Source organism: Dipodomys merriami, unplaced genomic scaffold, assembly GCF_024711535.1.
Source record: "Dipodomys merriami isolate MVZ:Mamm:240054 unplaced genomic scaffold, mDipMer1.0.p SCAF_6, whole genome shotgun sequence".
Lineage (NCBI taxonomy): Eukaryota > Metazoa > Chordata > Mammalia > Rodentia > Heteromyidae > Dipodomys > Dipodomys merriami.
The window spans coordinates 21,117,895-21,141,875 of NW_027206179.1; the positions used below are offsets into that span (position 1 = coordinate 21,117,895).

General features: G+C 37.7%; 1 protein-coding gene across 14 annotated transcripts in view; it reads left to right on the plus strand.

Moving 5' to 3' along the window:
* The window catches only part of Dock9 (dedicator of cytokinesis 9), a 259,631-nt gene that overhangs the window by 184,182 nt on the left and 51,468 nt on the right, over nt 1–23,981 (plus strand). For 13 of the 14 annotated variants that reach the window (XM_070002702.1, XM_070002693.1, XM_070002697.1 and 10 more), the window contains exons 28-37: nt 3,846–3,992; nt 4,204–4,287; nt 4,917–5,028; nt 8,214–8,392; nt 8,603–8,716; nt 11,332–11,449; nt 16,053–16,186; nt 18,549–18,663; nt 22,101–22,167; nt 22,678–22,725. In XM_070002702.1, coding sequence (XP_069858803.1) covers nt 3,846–3,992; nt 4,204–4,287; nt 4,917–5,028; nt 8,214–8,392; nt 8,603–8,716; nt 11,332–11,449; nt 16,053–16,186; nt 18,549–18,663; nt 22,101–22,167; nt 22,678–22,725 — 1,118 coding nt within the window. The remainder of the gene's footprint in view (nt 1–3,845; nt 3,993–4,203; nt 4,288–4,916; nt 5,029–8,213; nt 8,393–8,602; nt 8,717–11,331; nt 11,450–16,052; nt 16,187–18,548; nt 18,664–22,100; nt 22,168–22,677; nt 22,726–23,981) is intronic. The other variant, XM_070002692.1, reaches the window with a different exon arrangement.

The following is a 23,981-nucleotide window of genomic DNA, read 5'->3' on the forward strand; positions in this document are numbered from 1 at the left end:
TACTCAGCAGCAGAATAGCACATAGTAGGTATATAACTCCTTTGGGGGTTGGAACAGGACAAGGCAGGCATGCTGATCCTGTGAGGACAAGGGCTCAGGAGGCCAACCCTGACCAGTAACATCTGTCAGAGGAACAGATGGTGGTGCCTGGGCCAGCCTGGGTGGTGCCTGGGCCAGCCTGGGCACTGCAGCAGTCCTGGCAAGAGATCCAACACTACCCATGGCTAGTAGTTAGGGGTTGTTTGCTCAGAAGTTAAGAGTTTCAGGGTCCTGTCCTCTAAACTACTGTATACTCTCCACTTTGGGCCCTAGAGCTTTTCCTTCCATTTCAGTTGGTAATCTCCATAAAAAATAGCTAATTACCAGATGTTGTCATACCTTGTAAAAAGGCTTCATTGTAAGTTATTCATCGTTCTCTAATACTTTAAAAAAATAAAAACGTATTGTTGAGTTTTTTTTTAGTAAATACAAAAGTAGAAGATCAGGGTAATGAATCCACATTTTCAATAGTTCCTTTTCAGTTACCAACATTTCAGTTAACAACTCTTCTGGCTTAAGGATCTACGCTGATGCTTTTTTCCTATGTTATTTTAAAAAACAGTTACTTAACATTTTATCTTTAAAAAAAAAACAGTATTATCTCTAACAGACAAGTCTTTAAAAAAAAACAAACTACATAGTTGTATCAACCAAAATTAGCAATATTTACTTATGATCATTTAACACTCTCTCAATATTCAGAATTCTCCAGGTGTCCCCAAAATGTCATTTTGCAGTTGATTTGGCTGAATCAGACTCTAAAAAAAGTTTGTATATTGCATTTAGTTGACGTGTTTCTCAGCTTTTCTTTTTTAGGGATGGGAATATTTTCTAACTGTTCTCTCTTCATTTGTTTTCTTAATACAATTTATTTGCTGAAGAAAGTGAATCATTTGTCTGGCAGAATTCCCCACATTCTAGATTTGGCTAATTGTAGCCTTACAGTTTTACATGATATGGTTCTCTATTTCCTACTTTCTTGTAAACATGTTCTATCTAGAGGCTGGGTTTGATTTAGGTTTGATGTTCTTTCTGGTAAGAATACTTCATAAATGGTACTACTATATGGCATCAGGAATCTATTTGTCTGGTTATCCTACTTTTAATGATAATAATATTGATTAATAGAATTCACCTGCTGATGGTTTACTACATCATGATGGAGCTATTTAGCTATTTAGGTAGTTTTCTTGGTTTTAGCAATAAAAAACCTCATTCCAAAAACCACTGACTTCTCTTGAGATACAGCCATTTCAGGAGTGGCCAGCTTAGTTATGGTTAATTGGCCTTCTCAGGGGTACTGGAAGCTATTCATTTATTAATGCTCTAACATGGAGCATAAAATTATTGATTGCATAAATGGAACAAAATTCTCTGAAATATCAAAACTAGCTATAGTGTTTTTGAAAGTAGGTAAATTTCATACCATTATACCTTGATCCTGTCTCACTGGATTTTTTTTTTGGGGGGGTCCGGTCATGGGGCCTGAACTCTGAGCCTGTGCACTGTCCCTCAGCTCTTCAGCTCAAGGCTAGCGCTCTACCACTTGAGCCACAGCGCCACTTCCGGCTTTTTTCTTTTTGTTTATGTGGTACTGAGGAATCGAACCCAGGGCCTCATGCATGCAAGGCAAGCGCTCTACCACTGAGCCACCTTCCCATCTCCAAAAGTTGAGTGTGTTTTTTGTTTTTTGTTTTTTGTTTTTTTTGTTTTTGCCGGTCACGGGGCCTGAACTCTGGGCCTGGGCACTGTCCCTCAGCTCTTCAGCTCAAGGCTAGCACTCTACCACTGGAGCCACATCACCATTTCTGGCTTTTTCTGTTTATGTGGTACTGAGGAATCGAACCCAGGGCCTCATGCTTGCAAGGCATGCACTCTACCGCTGAGCTACCTTCCCAGCTGGATTTTTTTTTATTCTATGTGAGCTTACAAATAATTTCTCATTATAGATTTGAGAATTCAACTTACTATAGAAGTAGCACTTCAAATTTTTATAATATGTTCTAGTAATTCATAAACTAATATACATGACATTATGTCAGCTCCTGTTTTACATAAGTATTAGTTCTTGGTTTGGCAACTCTGAAACAGGCCAGGATATCAGTGGCTTAAATAAGACATTGGAGTCAATTCTCTGTTGGAAATTTGTGAGCTGGTAGACAGTTGGGAGAGAAGGAGCAGCTGGTTATCTAAGGTCATTCAGTAACAACCTCCTTTTATCCAGTATCCTAGTCTAGGGTGGAGCAGCTTGCTTGTAGTAGAGAAGCTAGCTGAGGCATGGGAAAGAAAAGAACATGGAAAAGCAAGCTCCTTTTAGAAGTGTTTCTTGGAGGAGGCACATGTCAATTCTCTTGCAGCCCATTGAACAGGATGTAGTCATGTGGCTCATCTTTACAAGTTAGACAAGGAAATATAGCCTCTAGCTGGGCAGTCATGTGTTTTTGGATAATCCAGGAAGAAAAAGACTATAATGACCAATTAGTACTCCTTACTAAACCCTATCCCTCAGTTGCTTCATCTGCAAAACAGAGATGACAATACTTCCATCTTGTGGCTGTTAGAATGAAATGCAAGAATGAATAAATACAATGTTTGGTTTAGCATCCTTCCCATTTCAGGCTCTCAGTAAACTGTTCTGTTTATGAGGAAACTGTGGTTTCATGTACCAGAAAGAACACAGGTTTGGGGCTCATGGTAAACCTGGGTCTGCGTCATTGTGGATAAATGACTGAGGACACATGGAACCTAACCTCTCTAACCCTCTATAAAATAAACATTAAAACATTAAACGCATAGACATTGTACAAGACTTGAGTGAAAAGGTGCATAAAAATATGTAGTGGAGGGCTGGGAAGGTGGCTTAGTGGTAGAGTGTTTGCCTTGCATGCATGAGGCCCTGGGTTCGATTCCTCAGCACCACATAAGCAAAAAGAAAAAAGCCTGAAGTGGCGCTGTGGCTCAAGTGGTAGATCGCTAGCCTTGAGCTGAATAGCTGAGGGACAGTGCCCAGGCCCAGAGTTCAGGCCCCACCACCGGACCCCCCAAAAAAAATGTAGTGGAAACCAGGTACTTGTGGCTAATGGCTTGCAGCCTAGCTACTCAGGGGGCTAAGATCAAAGGATGATTCAAAGCCAGCCTGGGCAGGAAAGTCTATGAGACTCTCTTATCTCCAATTAACTACCAAAAAGTTGCAAGTTGAATTGTGACTCTAGCCTCAAGGGCAAAAAAAAAAATCTCAGGCACAGTACCCAAGCCCTGAGTTCAAGCCCCAGAACTAGCAAAAGAAAAACAATGTAGTATAATTACCTAGTATATGGACAATATACAGTAATAGATGATAGATAATTGCTCAGTAGTCAGTCATTTTTTAGTCATGCATTAGTGCTGGGAAAGCTTATTAGGAAGATTGCTGTCAAACTATATAAACTGGTTATGTCCAGTCTTTTAGTTTGAATACTTAGACTTTAAGCCTAGGCCAGTGCTTTGTAAGAAAATCTTTGCAAGGTACAGGTACTAAATCACTAGAGATACTCAGTAAAAATTGCAGCTTTCTGTCCTTTTCCCTGACAAGCTCTTAGATCTCTGACATTAGAGATTGAATCTCCACATTTTTTAATAAATATATCCAAGGTGATCTTTATCATGTTGCAATAGATTCGTCACACTTGTTTGATGTATTTGAATGCTAATATAGTACTTAGAAAAAAAGAGTAACTCATTTTGTCTGTTTTGTAAAATGAACCAAGACAAAAATCCCTATGAACAGAGTTACAACATAAAAAAATGTTTATTTTGGATCCTTTTAGTTATTACGAAACCAGAGATTTCCCGCGTCCTATCATCATGCAGTGGAAACTGTTGTGAATATGCTGATGCCACACATCACTCAGAAGTTTCGAGATAACCCCGAGGCCTCTAAGAATGCCAATCATAGCCTGGCTGTCTTCATTAAGGTGGGGGCTTCCAAGGGAGAAGTTGTCAGCTGTGATTGTGATGTGTTTTTTAAGTAGTTACCTAACATAATGACTAGATTAACTGTTCTAGTAATGTTGATGACATGTTTATGCTAAAGGATAAGTTCTTTAGTAAATGCTGCTTTGTACTCAAAACTTAAGTTTTAAAGAACCTGGACATGAAATCATTTGTGGGTTGTTTCCTCCACAGAGATGTTTTACCTTCATGGACAGAGGTTTTGTCTTCAAACAAATCAACAATTACATCAGCTGCTTTGCTCCTGGAGACCCCAAGGTAGGTTGTGTCTAAGTCACATCAAAAATCTACCTGTTCTTCTCATTCTCATCAGAATATTCTTTCAGTCCTAAAAGCATAGCTCACTCTCCTCGTGGAAATACATTCATGTATGTAAGATATTAGGAACCTAGTAATCAGAATGAGAAATTAACAGTACCCATTAGTTTTTTCTAAAATACCTGAAATGACTTCTTAGCTGCAAAACTAATAAATCACAGTTTATTTAGCAAGACAAAAGAAGAAAACATGTCACATTTCTGGTGGAATTACTTGACTCTGTCCTTTTTTTTTTTTTTTTACTTTTTTTAACGCTTTAATGATGTTTTAAGTTATATCAAGTTTATGTATGCAGTTATAAGCTACTTAAAATCCTTTCTTGAAGTAGAATGAATATAAATAATAAATGGCCTAAAAGACATTGTTTAATGAAATCTGTTCTCAATTTTCAAATAAATCCCTGCAGCCATTCTAAAATTTGTAAAATGGAATTGAACGTGCAGTTTCCAAAGGCTCATGGAACTAGAGCTAAAGGACTGAGTATATTGTTCCTAATAGTTTTTTTTTCAACAAAGCATCCAGTGAAGTTTTTAATTGATGACTAAAGTTTTTTTTTTTTTCCCCTGCAGACCCTATTTGAATATAAGTTTGAATTTCTCCGTGTAGTATGCAATCATGAACACTATATTCCTTTGAACTTACCAATGCCATTTGGAAAAGGCAGGATTCAGAGATACCAAGGTAATCTATTTTAGCTTGTTTTAATTTTTTCATAATAAGATTATGCTATAATGTCTTAGTTTTTAATTTATTAATCAACTTTTTCCTGTTAAATTTCAATTTCAAAAATTATTCATTAAAAATTCTTCTGTCTAAACAATAGAAATCTACTTTATTCACTTTAGTTTGTTTCACTTTTCATTTTTCTTATTAATTAGCTTTTCTTTCACCAGCTTTGGAGTCAAATGACACTCCTGTAGGTAGGTATGGGATGTGAGCTTGCTTTCTTGCATTTTCCTCCTCTAAAAGAAAAAGAATGCAAGTGGTTGCTGAAATGCTTGCATATGTTATTCATTTAGGCATTTCTGTGTAATTCAGTTTTTAAGCTCATGACAAACTGGTAAATTTGTTTGTACCAAAACTAAAACATCCCAGGGAGCTCTCTTGCTCATGAGATCACTAGATTCTCTGGGATGTTTCTAAAAGAAGTAGAACAAACAAAAAGCTCTATTTCCCTCCAAATATGCATTATACCATTTTCATAGCCCTTGTCCACAGTGGTAGCAATAGTTTACCTCAAAGCAATGTGGCTTACTCACATGCTTTTTATGTTTGCATGCTGAGTTTCTTTTCTTCACTCAGTCTGTCGAGTTCAGTCTGTTAAGTAATATTTGTTGAATTTAGTGCTTAGCGTGCTCAGAATTTTTAATGCTAAAGGATGCTGCCAAACTATTAATGATACTCTGAAATTCAGAAGAAAACATACAAAGTCATTTATTCAGACATATAATCCCCCAAACAGATTTTACTGACAGAGTCAGCATTTGTGCATTCAGCAAATACTTACCCAGCACTAGTTGTGTCTAGTTTGGGGATATACTTGTAGACGACCTAGATGGAAATCTTTGGACTCTTTATATAACCGAAATACACAGATAGTTAGACACTGATAAATGCTAAAGAGAAAAAAAAAAAGAAAGCTTGGAATGGGGAAAAGTGACTGTTATGATAGGATAGCTAGATAATGGGCTGGACAAATTGAAGGCTTGAGCTAAATAAACCCACACAGGTCTGAGAGAAAGTTTCCTGGGCTGAGGGAACAGCCAACATCAACATCCAACATTCAACATCCAACCTGGGTCCACCTCTTTCATCACTTACCCACTTTTCTTCACATTTCAGGCATATCTGTTTACTCGCAGCTTTTCACATATTCATACCTGCCCTTGCCACCTCTCAACCACAAAGAAACCCTCTCCCTGGTGAATCCTCCTCTTCCTCCCTAGTAGTCATGTCACACATGTTTATGGGGGCTTCCAGGGGCTCCTCACATTCTTCCCTTTCCCCACCAAGAATCACTTGCTCTCCTGTGCCCTTCATCCAGATGTTACCACACCCTTTGTCACTCAAGTCATTTGTACATTTCTAGACTCTGTTTTCCTTCCCCTGGATATGCACTAAGGACAGCTCTTCATATCCAGTGTTTGGGTAGAGAATAGGTTTTACTATATGTTGTATCCTCTGATCTGCCCTGCAAGAGCCTGATTATCTTCTAGAACCAATTGAGAGAAACAAGCCTTTCATGTGCCCCATAGACTCGAACCAGTTCAGTGGATTTCCAGGGTATCTAGAAGCAAAAAAGATAATTTGTCCTGTTACATGAATGAGGATAAATCTCTTTTTAGCATTTTCCTGTTTTTTTCACTTGCTCAATCTTGCCCTCCCTTTCACAAACACACCTCCACATACATATATACATATGTACACGCTATCACAGGGCCATAGTGAATACACGGTTAAAACATAAGTAGTTCTGTTCTGAGAGACTTATGTGAACTCAAGCTGTGAGCTGTAGTTTGGATCAACTGAGTATAAGTATGAACAGTTGAATATGTTTATTTGGGGAACATGAATATTTTCTCCCTTCTACTAAAGAGGTTGAGGTTCATAGAGTCAAAGGAGGGTTTGTAGAAGTTCTTCTAATAAGATGTAAGTATTGCAACTCATGTCCTAGCTTTAGCTGCCTGCAGCTTTAGAGTACTGTTTAACTGCTTGAACATACACTCCCTCTGCAGAGTTCATGTTTGTGACTGTCTTATCTCCAGAGGAGCATTCAGTTTTGTCATGTAGCTTGTCATTTAGCTTATGGTTGAGTTATTAGTTTGATTTGGTGCTTTTTCTATTTCCGTTTTAGCTTACATTTTTAATATTATATTAATTTTAGAGATACAGAAATATTAAGACATTTTAGGAAATACTAAAATAATTTTTTTCATTTACTAAGAGCAGAATAAATGGGGTATGTGCTCATTTGTTAATTTAAAACACATTGAAGTTTTTGTCTGGTTGGTTTGGTTTGGTTTTTGTTTTGTTTTTCCTGGAGCTTGAACTCCGCCTGGGTGCTATTCCTGAGCTTTTTCATTCAAGGCTAGTACTCTGCAACCACTTGAGCAACAACAGCTCTACTTCTTGCTTTTTGGTGGTTAATTAGAGATAACAGTTTCATGGACTTTCCTGCCTGGGCTGATTTTGAACCATGATCCTCAGATCTCAGCTTCCTGAATAGCTAGGATTCAAGGTGTGAGCCAGTGACACCAGGCTAACACATTAGGTTTTATTAGAGCTATAAAAAGCATTTATGACCAGAGAATGGATACATTTGTTCTTTCTTTTCTTAGGGCTTTCAGCACTACTGCTTTCAGTTTGTTTCTCAGGCAGGGCATTTCATAACTTTGCCTGAGCTGGCCTTAAACTATGATTCTCCTATCTCTATCTCCCAAACAGCTTAGATTACAAACATATACCACTATACCTGGCTCTTATTCCTTCTGTAATACATGGTTTTGTGTATAGATTACTCTTTTACAATTCTATTAATTAGTACAATAACTTTATTTTTAATTTTTTCATAATAAAATGTATTTATAAGGTATTTTTCTATATTCTAAAAATTGTTACTAATCTCACTTATATAAGATACTATATTTTCCAAAACTCAAAATCCATTATAATTTTTGTACTTAAATTTGGTTTTCATGTAAAAGTTTGATGTGTTCAAAAGCAGAGCAGTAGATTCGAATCAATCCTTTCTTTTTTAAGGCCAGATATACAGAGTAGGCTGAACCTAGAAGATGGGTTTAATTTTTTATTTTATTCATAGAGCACTGGAGTCGCCATAACTAAAGTAATTTCTACCATTATTTTAGATCTCCAGCTTGACTACTCATTAACAGATGAGTTCTGCAGAAATCACTTCTTGGTAGGACTGTTACTTAGAGAGGTGGGCACTGCCCTCCAAGAATTTCGAGAGGTCCGCGTGATTGCCATCAGTGTGCTCAAGAACCTACTCATAAAGCATTCTTTTGATGACAGATACACCTCAAGGGTAAGATGTCTCCAGGGGGAGGAAGTATTTGATAAAGAAATCAAAAAAATCATGGTGACAGCACTAAGATTTTGTTTTGTTTTTGGATTAAAGTCACATATCAGTATATACAGAAATTTTTCATATAAAAGAGATGGCCAAATATAACTCAGACTTCTATTCGATTTCCAGAGCTGTAGAATAAACTTACCCTCTGTGTCTTCATTTCAGAGTCATCAGGCAAGGATAGCCACTCTCTATCTGCCTCTGTTTGGTCTGCTTATCGAAAATGTCCAGCGAATCAATGTGAGGGACGTGTCACCCTTCCCTGTGAACCCAGGCAGTGTACGTAAGCAGAATTACATGGATACAACCTAAATTGTGTTTGGGGACTACCATAACAGAATAACTTAGAACAGCAAAAAATTCTCTCTCACAGTTGAGAGTCTAAAATCAAGGTGTCTTCAAAGTGGTGGTTACTAGTAGTCCTCAGTGTTCTTTGGCTTGTGGCTGTATCATCCCAATATCTGCTTTTGTCTTCACATGGAGTTCACCCCTGGAACAGACCAACTGGTCTGTGACTTAGTTGGATTTAGGCTTCTCCTAGTATGACCTCATCTTACCTTCTACTTTAATTACATCTAGAAAGATGTATTCCCTCCCTCCCTCCCTCCCTCCCTCCCTCTCTCTCTCTTTCTCTCTTTCTCTCTTTCTCTCTCTCTCTTTCTCTCTTTCTCTTTTTCTCTCTCTCTCTCTTTCTTTCTCTCTTTCTTTCTCTTTCTCTTTCTCTCTTTCTTTCTCTCTTTCTTTCTTTCTCTCTTTCTTTCTTTCTTTCTCTCTTTCTTTCTCTCTTTCTTTCTCTCTTTCTTTCTCTCTCTCTTTCTTTCTTTCTTTCTTTCTTTCTTTCTTTCTTTCTCTCTTTCTTTCTTTCTTTCTTTCTTTCTTTCTTTCTTTCTTTCTTTCTTTCTTTCTTTCTTTCTTTCTTTCTTTCTTTCTTTCTTTCTTTCTTTCTTTCTTTCTTTCTTTCTTTCTGTTGTAGGACTTGAACTTGGCCTGGGTGCTATCCCTGAGTTCTTTTGCTCAAGGCTAGTCCTCTACTACTTTGAGCCATACAGACACTTCCAGTTTTTGAGTAGTTCATTGGAAATAAGAGTCTCATGAGGACTTTTCTGCCTGGACTGGCTTCAAACTGTGATCTTCAGATCTCACCCTCCTGGATAGCTAGGATTACAGGTATGAGCCACCAGCACCCAGCAATTTCTAAATAAGAATCCTGAAGTTCCAGGTGGACATGGATGCAATTTCTTTTCTTTTTTTTTTAATTTTTGCCGAACTCTGGGCCTAGGCCCTGTCCCTCAGCTCTTCAGCTCAAGGCTAGCCCTCTGCCACTACAGCGCAACTTCCAGCTTTTTCTGCTTACGTGGTGCTGAGGAATCGAACCCAGGGCCTCATGCATGCAAGGCAAGCACTCTACCACTGAGCCACCTTCCCAGCCCCAAGAACACAATTTCTAAAGAAGATTTAATCCTGAAGTTCCAGGTGGACATGCATTTGGGAAGGAGAGAAGACATTCCTCAACCCAGTACACCCTCTCCTTACTTTGTCAATAATCTGTATTACTCTTGGTAAATGACATTGTTGGCCAAGATGAGATCAATTACTAAACCTTCAACTCTTGGACTAGCAATAGCCTAATTCTGTATATAGAACAAAAATGATGGGTGGGAGAAGGGAAGCGGGTAGTGCTGTAAAAAGGACATGATTCTAATCTGTGTCTTTAGCGCTCATGCTGCTGATAGGAATATGCTGCATGGTCTTAAAAAGCCATTTCTTTGATCTCCAGTTTCTCCTTGTTGGACTAGATATTAGGAATGTCAAGGGGAGAGACATTAGGCCTCCACCTTTAAGACTGATTACCTTAATTTATCTTTGTGCATCATCATTAACCAATAAGAATTTTTAATTATTGAAGTTTATAAAAGTTTCATAAACTGAAACTTGTATTCATTCCTAAAGCTCTTTTCTTAGCCTCAAAAAGCTTTTCTGCTAATAATTTGAAAAGATACTACCCTTCCCTTTCTGTTTTATCCTGTGCCCATGCACTGACTCCCCTATTAGTCCACTTTGTCATTGCTGCATACACTTCAAGAATTTTCAGGCTTGTTTCTGTCCCTTACCCCCAACAGTGATCCATTGTCCCTTTTTTTTAATATACTACCTCTTTCCCAATTCATTTCCAAAATAATATTATATTAAGATAATCTATGCTTAGATTTTTTTTGCTATTCCACACAGTGTAAACTTCCTCTGTCCTACATATTCCCTGATGATCTTTCACTATACAATACTGCTTTCTATGTTCTTTCTACTGTTATTAACACAATATGTAATTCAGGACAGAATATGGTCTTCCTGTCCTATTTGAATCTTGAGGGAAATAAACAGAAGGTTTTTCTTTGGCTTTCACCAAAGTAACATTCCTTTTGGTATCATTTTAAAATTAATATAGTTTCTCCACTGATGGTGAGTTTACCTGGAGCTCTAAGAATCCAGAGACTCAATGTTGGAGAGTGTAATTCCCCGTGACTCATTAGGGAAGGTAAAGCCAGTGAATGCTGCAGTTACAGCAACTGAGACTTGCTCTGTAGGAGAAAAGCCCCAAAGTTAGCTAAAGAAAAGTTGGGCATCAGAGCTTTGCCAAAGAACAGCTAGGAAAGAAAGTGATAACTGTAGAGCAGTATTTCTCTGCCTTCCCCACTTTAATGTCCTCTGCTCACTCCTCTGATCCTTCTGTCACCTCCTCTCTTGCTCAAACCCTGTAGATTCATCTCCCACACAGAGATGTTGTACATGTCAGGCTGTTCTGTCTTGTTCTTCGAGTAGTTTCTCTCCCACTTCAAGAACAGTTGATTAGTCTTGTTCAATCATCTTTCTTTGTTTCTTCTTTCTGCCTTTGACAGACTATGAAGGAAGAGCCCCCAGCTCTGCCAGCTGGGAACCCACTAGTGACGCCGCAGAAGGGAAACACACTGGACCACAGCCTGCACAAAGACCTCTTAGGTGCTATCTCTGGCATTGGTAATGCTCCATGCTCTTACTGGCCTCTCTCTAGTGTCACTCAAAGTGACTTACAGTTAATTAATGTATCACACTTGCAAATTGGGACTTGGAAATCTTAACTTTCTGCCTTGAATATTCTTTTCTTGACTATGATGTTTCATGACTGAAATCCCTCTGCCATACAGTGTAATGAAGATTCTAGAATGCATGTGAATCCTGACCACATTGCATTTAATTACTTGCTTGTACTGGTTGCTTTTTGTAAAATGCTTAAGTTGATTTGCTATCTATAATCTTAATTGGATTGTTTTGGTTTTAGAAAGGGAATATCTTTGCAGGTGTTGCGGTGGAGTGGTGGTAATTTACTTATAGTGTTGACGACTTAGATGAAATGTCAGTTTTGTTCACAGTTCTGAAGGAGGTAGCAGTTTGTAGCTAGGATTCAATCCTGAAATCACTTTTCAAATATCTTATAACCTACAATATTTTTTTCTATATAAAACATTAAAGAACAGCCCCTGTGAAAAAGGAAACAGATGGCAAGTATCAAGATTCAAAATTCCTCCTTAAGAAAATGCCTGAAAAAAGTTCCTATTTATATTCTGATTAACTGAGCCACAGCTCAGAAATAAAGTAGTAGGGGCTAGGAAGGTGGCTCAGTGGTAGAACGCTTGCCTTGCATGCAGAGGCCCTGGGTTCTATTCCTCAGCACCACATAAGCAAAAAGAAAAAAGCCGGAAATGGCACTGTGGCTCAAGTGGTAGAACGCTAGCCTTGAGCTAAAGAGCTGAGGGACAGTGCCCAGGCCCAGAGTTCAGGCCCCACGACCCGACCCAAAAAAAGAAAGAAAGAAAGTAGTAATAAATATGTATAGAAAGAATTATCTATTTGCAGATATTTTCCCCCTCTTCTTGCCACATTTTGAATAAATTAAGCATCCTCTATTGCTGGTGGTTAGACTACCCACAGATAGTCTAAATTGATAGTACAGAAAAAAGTACATGCCCTTTTGTCCAGTTAATTTTCAGGACTATTGTCTATTTTAAGGTATGTTCTTACCTTTTGTATTGTTATGTGCCATTTTTGTGGTGAAATGGAGTAGAATATAAAATTGGAAAGCCCACACAAATACCTAAATTTGTCTTTATAGTACCAATCTTTATCTTATTTATGTGAATGTATATTTTTCATATTTATACTCTCCTCATTTAGCATTTTAAAGACAAAAGGAGTTCACTCATAAAAATTGCTGGAAGCAGAGTCTAACAAACAACAAACGCTGGCTGTTATTTTTCCATTTGCTTCTCTTCTGGGGCCTTTATTGTATCTGTTTCCTGTTGTGCCCACATGCCAAGCTGCTATTCTGCGAATGGGGAGGTGACCTTCTTTGAGGGATTTTGTTTACAATAATTCATGCTACTAGCTTAGGTCAGATAGTTGTAGTCTCCACCATTGACTAGTTACTGGGGCAGGTTGTCCTCCATCTTCTATACTTTCCATATCCACACCTCCAAAGCAGAATCATTTTCAGAAACAAAGAGCTAAAGCAATGTCTACAGTGCTTTACAGGGTATAAACACTCAGCATTATTATTTGAATGTCATTATAAGCATGATTCTGTTGTGTTATTCATGTTTTATGATATATTCTCAGGAGTCAACTAGACAAGTTTAGAAGCCTACTAATATGTTGAAAATCTTGATAGTGTGCCCTCTGTGACCTCTCTTATAGGATCATAAGAGAGGCATTTGGGGCTTCATGGAAATGATTAAAGGACATGAAGGAATGTTTTGTTTCATTTGACTCTATCCAATTCAGAATTCACCTTATTAGGATTTGGGATTCTTTTGAAGCTTAAAAGTGAGTTATTGGATATCCTTAGCATGACCCAAATGGCAGAGATGGGCTTTAATTGCTTTGCATTCATGGAATAGTTAGGCCATGAGACTCATTTAGTCCCTTTCACTCCTTATTGAATATAAAAATCCAAGTCTACTTTGTAGAAATAGACTCATAACAGGCTATTTTCTCCCATCTTGAATGCCTAAGTCCTTGTTACCTTTTAGGAGGATCTTCCAGGGAAACACTGCTTTTAAATTAGGTTTGCTAGGGAGTGTGTGTGTGTGTGTGTGTGTGTGTGTGTGTGTGTGTGTGTGTGTGTGTGTGTGTGTGTGTGTGTGTGTGTGTGTGTGTGTGTGTGTGTGTGTGTGTGTGTGTGTGTGTGTGTGTGTGTGTGTGTGTGTGTGTGTGTGCATATATGGTAGAGATGGTTGTTGTTGCTGTTGTTTGTTTTTCTGGTAGCTATAGCAACTCTTTTCTTTTGAACATAGGGTGCTCAAGATAAGGATCTTAGCCTTCAGGAGAAAGCTTTTTCCCTGTGGGGAATCTGATTTCACTAATTAAATTTGGAGCATGATACAAGAAAATTTCTAAAACAGATTCATTGCCTGAATAAAAACGATTCTGAGGGTCATTCATTTTAAAATGCAAGCCTTTTTAGGTGCAGATTCATTTTTTCTACCTACTCAGTACATTGGGCTGTTAATACAAAGTAGAGAGGAATGGATGAAACTCTTACATGTTGTTTCAGATCTTTAAGGATATTAAATACTTAGAAACACACATATACCCAGAAACAAACTAAGCATGTTGATTTGCTGCATTTGCATGTTTGCCTTAAATTGGGACTTTAATTTTAGAACCAAGCATGAAAAATCAAATTTTAAGGACTAATTTTACTTTACAGAGGACCTTTTTCTCCTGAATTCTATGTTTTAACTATGAAATATAATTATAATTAAGTGATTATGTGTATTTCTTTTATCTAAGTGTAGAAAAAGGGTCATAATTTCTCAAAAGGGTTTTCACCTATTCTGTGACAGTCACACATTTTCTGTTCTGGGGATAGCAGTCATGACTTACAGTAAGTGTCATGGGTCTTCCTTCTAAGAATAAAGACCACCTTGATGTTGCCTGAGAAATGGTGAGTTTATGCAAAAAATGGAGTGACTTACAAAAAATATTTTTGCTCAACTACTGGCTATATTCTGTGTTTATTTTTTTTTTATTTTGTCTTAGAACTTTTATTTCAGTCCATGCCAACAAATATGCCTGCTGAAATCTAAAAGTAATGACAGGCTTACTGTGAGGTGCCAAAGATGGCATCTTTGGCTTGGGTCTATGAGGCTCTTCTTACAACTGCCAAGTAACAGAGTGACAAGAATCTTCCCTACTCTGCCCTTTTCCAGGCCTTTCCGTTAGAGGCATGGCTACCTCAGCCCAGAACTGTACAAGTCTAAAAGAATCATTTTTAATTATATCCTTATCCAAGTAGGAAATAATTTTTTACCTAAAACTCCATAGTATTAAGGTAGAAGCTGATTCCTGTTTTCAGACATTTATTTATTCATGAACTTCACAAATTTAATTCCAAGTTAGATTTTCTTTTTCCTTTTATCTGCAGTAGAGATCCCCAAAATGTTTTGTTTATAAGAATAAAAATGGAGCTGGGTGCCAATGTCTCAGACCCAGAATCCTAGTTGGAGCTGGGGCTGATGGTTCACGTCTGTAATCCTAGCTATTCAGGAAGCTGATATCCGAGGATCACAGTTAGAAGACAGCCCGGCAGGAAAGTTCATAGAACTCTTACTTAACTACCAAAAAAGGAGGAGGAGGCGGAAGAGGAAGGGGAGGAGGAAGAGGAAAACGGAGCTCAAGTGGTAGAGCACTAGGTTTGATCAAAAAGCTCAGGAATATTACCCAGACCCTTAGTTCAAGCCCCCAGAACTCACAAATAAGCAAACAGCAAAAAGATAAAATAAAAATGGACCAATTGTCATAGCTGTTCATAGTGTCCAGGGCTAAAACCAGCAGTTATGTTTATTAGAACTTACTTATCTGTTAACAGTTTTGTTTGTTAATAAATAGTACTCTTTATTTGGTACTTTAAACGAAATTAATAAGTACTTACATCCTAACAATTTAGTAAACATGTGAAATATAATTTTAAAAATAGTTGTATTTATAATACACACAACATGTACTAGTGAGTTATATATACCTGGTAGATACAGTTTCTCATACTTAGGAATCTTGTCTGCCTCTATTCTCACTTCCTTGTCCAAATTGATTTTTATCCAATACTACTTATAGCAACTACAGAACATCCAGCTTCACAAAGATACAACCAAATCAAAAAGAACATGTCCAGTGTTGAAACTGAGGTTTCCCTCCAAAGCCAAGTTATCACTGTTTTTCCTGAAATTTTAAAAAGTCCTGTAGAATTTTCTGGGGCTCCTACACATATAGTTTGCATTATATAACTTAATTTGATCATTGAATAGTTTTAGGTGATTTATCTTTTTTTTATGTCTCCATTCTATCCCATTCTGAAACAATGCCAATAAATGAATTGACATTTATTGTTAATGTTTCAGAATAAAGTTTGTTTTATCTCATTTTATATGACCTGATTCTTTAAAGTGGACACATTTGAATACCACTTTTGAACCCACTTCCTAACAAATATTAATGTCATAAATGCAGTTTCCTTTACAGTTCAATGCTTACTTTTATTTTGTTGTCTTACCAAACCTTTGTTCTTTTCTTGATTTCCATTTAGCTTCTCCATATACAACTTCAACTCCAAACATCAATAGTGTGAGAAATGCTGACTCAAGAGGATCACTCATAAGCACAGATTCGGGTAATAGCCTTCCAGAAAGGAATAGTGAGAAGAGCAATTCCTTAGACAAGGTAATTTCTTTTTCATTTAACACAGATGTTTATTAGATCTATTGGATTTAGTGCAAAGTAAATTTGCTTCATGTTTTAGTATCTGTTAAGTGAAACCTACTTTGTTTTGTTCTTTTGAGGCAAGGTCTTGTTATATAGTCCAGACTAAACTCAAAAATCATTATGTAGCTCTGGCTAGCTTGGAACTTGCAGTCCTCCTGCCTCAGCCTCCTGAGGATTGAAGGTGTGCCACCCAACACTTGGCTTGATTTTTTGCTTTCATAAAATGATCAGTTAATCTGGGCACTGGTGGCTCACGCCTTTAATCCTCACTACTCAGGAGGCTATCTGAGGATCATGATTCAAAGTTTCATGAGACTCTTATCACCAATTAATCACCAGAAAACTGAAAGTGGTACTGTGGCTCAGAGTGGTAGAAGGCTAGCAAAGTTGCTCAGGGATAGCACTCAGCCCCCATGACCACAAAAATAAAAAGATTCAGTTAATATGGATCACAGTTTTATGTAAGATTGGGGTCCACTTCCTGAAACACTCTTCTTATTCTTGTGGTGCTGGACTTAAGACCTGCTAGACAAGCTCTGTACTGCAGAGCTATGTCCTACACCCTTGAAATATTCTGTTTTGTTTTGTTTTGAATCTTAGATCAAGACAACTTTTAAAATGGAATAGGCACCTTAAACAAATGATTCTTTCAGAGCTAGAGAATACTTTTTATAACCCAGCCATCCAATGAACTTGGCATATTAGATCCAATACAAGGTCCAGAAAAGTTTAATTGATAATATCCATGATTTAGGAATAAGGTATGATTCTAAATCACTCAGTTTACCCTGTGTCCCACCTATAACACACTTCCTTGCTCATCTTTTACTTTAAAATTACTAAAGGCTTAGACTGTTTAGTACTTTGTGAGACACAATAAGGCTTGGCAGTTAAAGCTGGAACCATGATAGATTTCTATTAGCTTAGGTACTGATTCCTAAGTTATTTCAAGTTTTAGGAAAGTGTCTCTACCAATAAACAGCTGAACCACTTAAGGATTTATTCCTCATTGTCAGAAAAATGTCTGGAAAACATATTCCTTAGCATCAGGTTTGTGGCTGGCATTGATGTGATTATCTATGTACATGGTTGTGTCAAGGGGTGAACCTCTCTGTCTGGGTGTGTGTCATGATATGTTGAACTTTTCCCTTGACCCCAACATGCCTTCATGTGTAGAAGGAAAAGCTGCTAAGACGGCACTCCGCTTGTGTCATACGCAGTGCTGGAGAGGAGGAGGAGAGCTGCCAGTCAGCCAGGAAACACCGGGTCACTGTGGATTTTTCCCTTCTAACCATTCCACCTTTGCCAGAGGAAATGTTGCATGCTGCACCCTCCCTTCCACCACCAGAAGTACTAAGCTTTCCTCGCAGCTCCCATCTACAGGGCAGGGAGACCCAACCAATCCAGTTTTGCCACTAATTATACCTATATTTCCATTCTGAATAAAAATACAAAGCCTATTAACTGAGTCTGCTTAATATATATACATATACATATATTTCCTCCATTGGACATTTTCATAATTGGCCTTGACATTTTTGCCTTGACATTTTTTTGGCATTTTGGTTTAAAAAAATCCATATTTCAACTAGAAATACAACCTAGTTTTTACAATCTCCTCTGTTTTTAATCATGAGATGAGATTTTTAAGTTTGTTTTTTAAAATGTAAACCTGCTATTTGGTGGTAAAACTGTCCTCCCTCTCAGCCCCAAGCTTTCTGATGTTTGTTGTGTTGAGCTAAGCTGATGATGGGAGTAACCTCATCAGTTTAGGGTCTTTGGCACTGTGCTGAGGTATCGATATTTGTCCTGTTGGGCACCTGCTAAGTATTTTGTCCCAGCAGTGCTCAAAGATGGGCCCCAAAGTATATCCTGAATGACAGCACCTGGGCTCTAGGCTTTTGTGGCTGGTACACAGCAGTACTCAGGCTTTCTTGCTGTTGCGGGCCCTGGGTCTCTAGAGGGGAGGATGGCTGTGTGGTCTTCTGTATGTCCACTTCTATCTTTGTCCTAGCACACATACTTTTCTGCATGAGGTTTTACTTGGCATAACTAGAATGTATGAAAGGGCTGTGCCTCCTGACTTGTCCCTTAGAAAAGTGTGCACAAGAGACAAGCTAGAGCTCCAAGGAGCATTGTGTGTATTCTGTTTGGATGACGGTGTGCCTTTGTTTAATGGTGCCTGAAGTTTACTTGTACTTTTCAATTTGTATGACTCAACTCAATTCTAAGAACTTTTCTCTTTTCCAAGGCAAAAAAAAACTAATTGCATTTTTCTTAGTACTGCGGACTAGAAAAATTATCTGTATTTCCTTTTTAGCACCATCAAAGTAACACTTTGGGAAATTCTGTAGTTCGCTGTGACAAACTGGACCAGTCTGAGATTAAGAGCCTACTGATGTGTTTCCTTTACATCTTAAAAAGCATGTCTGATGGTAGGTTAAAAATTTTTTTTCTGGTTTGCTTTCCTTGTTTCAGTATTTAAGTTATTAAATTATATTCATTGCAAATATAAGACTTTATATATATATGTTAATAAATACAGTAGGAATGAAAGTCTTTGGAACGAGTGGGTAAGAGGGAACAGCTGATGCTATGCAAAACAAAAGAAATGTACATATTACCCAATGTGGAAGAAATAACTGTATTGCAAAGCTCATAAAATTCATAAATCTATATAGACCATGATAGACAATTTGCCCCATGAAAGTTAGAATGTGTCTGACTTTAAGCATCACTATCCCACAATACTGTGAAATTTGGGAAATTATGTAATCACTTAATCACAATTTTAAAAAAATAAGTCTTTGGAAAAGACTAGAAAATTAGTTCTAAAACTGGATAAGCTTCCTTTTTTATTAATTTATATAAAATTTGAACCTACAATCTTAATTAAAAGAGACAGAAAGCAGATAAATGAAGTGACTTTTGGTTTGTTTGTTTGTTTTCTTCTATTTTGTCCAAACAAGCTTACTAGTAACTTATGTAACAATATTAGTCAGTCTCTCAAATCAGAAAACACAGTGTTCAGGAATCTAAGTATTTTTTCCACTTAAAAAATGACTGTGACAAACTGGGTGCCAGTGGCTCATTCCTGTAATCCTAGTTACGCAGGAGGCTGAGATCTGAGCCTCACAGTTCAGAGCCAGCCCGGGCAGGAAAGTCTGTGAGACTCTTATCTCCAATAAACCACTAGAAAACCAGAAGTGGTACTGTGGCTTAAGCAATAGAGTTCTCCCCTTGAGCTGAAGAGTGCAGGGACAGTGCCCAGGCCCAGAGTTCAAGCCCCACGACCGACAAAAATAAAAAAAGAAAAAGAAAATGAGTGTGAGATACTCCTGGCCTTAACTGAAGGGAGAGGTATTTATTTAGTTTTCTAATTGCAAAGTGGTACCACAATAGATTGTAGTTCTAATTAAGCATATACCAAGCCCTTTCTAATGAAAATGAAGAGCTCTTAGATTTTAGTCTGTATCACATAAAGTTTATAACCATGATAGGAGTGTTTAAACTCTAGTAGTGTGGTATTGTCAACCCCATGAAATCATGTCATAATTCTTACCCTGGTCACAAATCTGATCTTATTTTCCCTACAGCAAGTATAAAAGTATATAATAGACTTTCTTAAGGTCATTGAACTAAGATTAACTCTTGTGGAAACAAAATGCCAGTTTTTTGAGAACCTGAGAGGCCACTTGTACTGTATGTACCTAGTGACAACAGATACAGGTGTTAACACTTCCACTAAGATATGGTTCCTGCCTGAAAATGTAGATGTTATTATTATTATTACTTAATATTGAGCTCCCATTTCAGCAGCAGTAGAAGCCTGATTTCTTAAAACAGGTGATAGAAATGACCAGTTTCTCCTTAATATATTTATAAGAGAATTGTATAGTTTTGTTGTCGATATGTTACATTAAAATCACAATTTAAAGGTTAAAAAGAATAAAAAGAGGAGGAGGAGAAGACAGTAAGCCAGATTTTTTTTTAGTGATAAAGTCAAATATATAAATCAAATATAGAGCATTCCTAGTTACTCAGGAGGCTGAGATCTGAGGGTTAGGTTTCAAAGCAGCCCAGGCAGGAAAGTCCCTGAGACTTATCTCTACTAAACCACCAGAAAACTGGAAGTGGTGCTGTGGCTCAAGTGGTAGAGCGCTCACCTTGAGCTGAAAAGCTCAGGGACAGCGCTCAGGCCCAGAGTTCAAGCCTACTATTGACAAAAAAAAGTCAGCCTATAAAAGTTGGAGGGCATAGCTCAGTTGGTAGAGCGCCAGCCAATAAGCGAAAGTGTCACATATCTGAGTCCAAGTCCCCATCTTGGGCTAAAAAATGTCAACCCTTCAGAAAGTCATGCACATATTTTTTTAAATGCAGCTGCCTATTTAGAACAATTTTAGAGTATCTTTATATATGTATACATGACACTTCTAGGACTTGAACTTGGGGCCTGAGTGCTATCCCTGAGCATTTTTGCTTAAGACTAACATTCTACTAATTGAGTCACAACTTCACATCTAACCTTTTGTTAGTTCATTGCAGAAATTTTTTATCATCAAGGTCATAACAATATTCTCCTGTATTTTTTCAAAGTTTGTATTATTCATATTTTCACTTTTTTTTTTTTTTTTTTTTTTTTTTGCTGGTCCTGGGGCTTGAACTCAGGGCATGGGTGCTGTCCCTGGGCCCATTTATGCTCAAGACTAGCATTCTACCACTTGAACCACAGCATCACTTCCAGCTTTTTCTGAGTAATTTATTGGAGATAGTCTCACAAACTTTCCTACCCAGGCTGGCTTCAAAATCCTCAGATCTCAACCTCGTGGGTAGCTAGAATTACAGGTGTGCGCTATCAGTGCCCAGCTTAATTTTTTTTAATTTTTTAATCAAATTGAGGTTTTTATGTGGTATAGAATGAAGGAGAAATTGTGACACAATTGATTTTGGTTGCTTACCAAATCAACAACCAAAATCAATTGTGTCACAGGAACTACTCTTTCCTTTTACCTGTTTGACATTTAATGAGCACCTCAGTGCTAGACCCTTCATTTTCTTTCTCTGTGCAAAGCCATAGGGCTCAGCCAGTAGCCTGAGCCCAAAGCAAGGCATAGCAGTGACAGTGCTTTACCCTGGCTGTTGTGTCTGGGGTGTGCTGTGGACCACCAAGGCGTATAGAGCAACTCTAAGGCTCTCCAGCTTTCACATGGCTTTTCCAGGGCTCACCTTACCAGGATGGCCAGCCTCAAGGAACAAGCTTATCCATCTAGATTCTGAGTTTAAAAATCTTCCAAAGCTGGAATATACCTCATCTTCCCTCATTACTAATCTAATGGGTCAGACATGTCCTTTAGAATCAGGTACACTTGGCTGGGAAGGTGGCTCAGTGGTACAGTGCTTGCCTTCCATGCATGAGGCCCTGGGTTCAATTCCTTAGCACCACATAAACAGAAAAAGCCAGAAGTGGCTCTGTGGCTCAAGTGGTAGAGCATTTGCCTTGAGCTGAAGAGCTGAGGGACAGCACCCAGGCCCAGAGTTCAAGTCCATGACCAACAACAACAAAAAAAAAGAATCAGGTACACTTGATTTAAACCCCTATTCAGCCAGGATTCTTTGGGCATGCAAGTGGGAGCATTATGTAATTTCTCTGAGCCTCTCTTAGTACAGCTATAAATGGGAACTCCTTTCTGCATATGGTGAGGGTGAGAATTAAATGACACAATATGGGTGGAATCTGGAGAACCTCTGGCACACTGCCTGTAGTAACATAGATTTCTTGCTACGTATCTTATGTTTTCTAGGGTCCTCCCCTACTGTCATAATAGGTAATTATGCATTGTGATTCTTACCAAATAAATATTTATTTTTCTAGATGCTTTGTTTACATACTGGAACAAGGCTTCAACATCTGAACTTATGGATTTTTTTACAATATCTGAGTGAGTAGATTGTTTTTCCTTATTGCCTCTTGGTTGTTTCCCAGATAATCAAGATGTATAAAGAATAGTGTGTACTTGGGCCAGAACTGTAGTTTATGTCACATCTTGTCTTACTTCTTAAGCTGTTTCTCATAGACCTGACTCCAGTACATATTTTCAGAGATTATGAGCCAATGATCAGTGGCCAGCCTTAAATTATTGCAGATATGTGGTTGTGATAGGTGAGATACTTACATAAATAAGCCATTTTAATCAAGTAATCTAAAATTTACTCAGTGGATTGGGCCTTTGTTCTGTGGTGCTCTGCCAATTACCATAAAACTGATACTGCGCAGGTCTTCACTGACTGCTTAGTCATTTTCTCTGGGTTCAAAGGACCTTCCAGAGACTTCTTGAAAGCCAGAAGTAACGGAAAGATAGCAGACATTTTTAATAAACTTGTTATTGCTAATGGGTACTGCAATTATATTTATTTTCACATTCGTTAATAATTTTACATTCTGTCTGCAGAGTCTGCTTGCATCAGTTCCAGTACATGGGGAAGCGATACATAGCCAGGTACTGTGGGACAGCCTACTTGGAAATCCCATGTTGTTTTCTGTGTTACTTGGATCTGAATGTGTAGGAGTAGTCATCTGTGATGATTGACAGATGTGGTTTATATAAACAGCTATAAAGACAGCTGGCAGGCATTGTATTGCCACCATAGAATCTGGCAGTGCCTTTTCATCAGTGTTCCTACGTCCCTCATTCCTGTTTGTTCTCGTGTTTCTCTCTTGGAAAGATTGTCTCCAATAGACTATTGCTAGTTCTATGCTCCTTTCCAGATTCTCACACTATTTTATCTCCTCTCTCTTCTACCTGGTTCCTCTTTATATATATTCTCCTTTCTCCATTATTTCTCTTTCCATTCCCCACCCCCCAAGAGCATTCTTATCAGTCCTGCTCCTTACTAGAAAGATACTAATTTCTTACCTAATTACCTGCCTTTCTTAAAAGTTTTTACACACAATCTCAATTTTGTATGAACTTCCACAAACCTCTAAAATGGAGACTTTCCTCTTCTTACTCTGAATAATCACTAAGTATCCCGTATTCGTATCTAACTAGAACTCTTTGTTGAGTATATAACTCCCCCTACACTGTCCTGGGCTGTACTCTCCCAGGTTCTAGCATCTGTAGCCAGACAGCTGCTTCAGTGGTGACATTTCCTTGAAGCATTTTTTTTTCTAATGCTCAGTAGCCATTGAGTATGTCTGTGGTCCATCCTGTATCACTATATGTAAGGAGGTTTGTTTACATCTCATAGTATTTATTATTTTTTTAACAGCTTAACTTCAAGTAAACTTATATTTTAAGAAAATCTTAGAGGTTTAGTTGTAATTGAGATTTGTTTTTCTTACCTAAAATTCTGTTTAATAGTAATGAAATAGGACAGAGATGAATAGACTTTCTATTTTAAGTGTGAAGATTTGCCTAAAATAGCAATGAAATAGGACAAAGATGAATAGACTTTCTAAGTGTGAAGATTTGCCTTTTATGTTAACATTAGAAATTTTCAGAATTATGTTCTATATTAAATAAAAGTATGTGTTCTCTTTTAAAGAAAAACAAACTAGAGAGATGATTTGTTTTCCTACTATTAATACTATCTGGTTTTAATTGAATTGTGGTAATTTAAAGTTCTCTAATCTTGTATTTTTATTGTAACAGTGATGTTTGTGTCTTAAAGTATTAAGTGCAAGTATATACAAAGTACCTTCTTGCCAGTCCTATCTTATTCCTTGACTTGCATTCTCACTGACTTTGTCCGT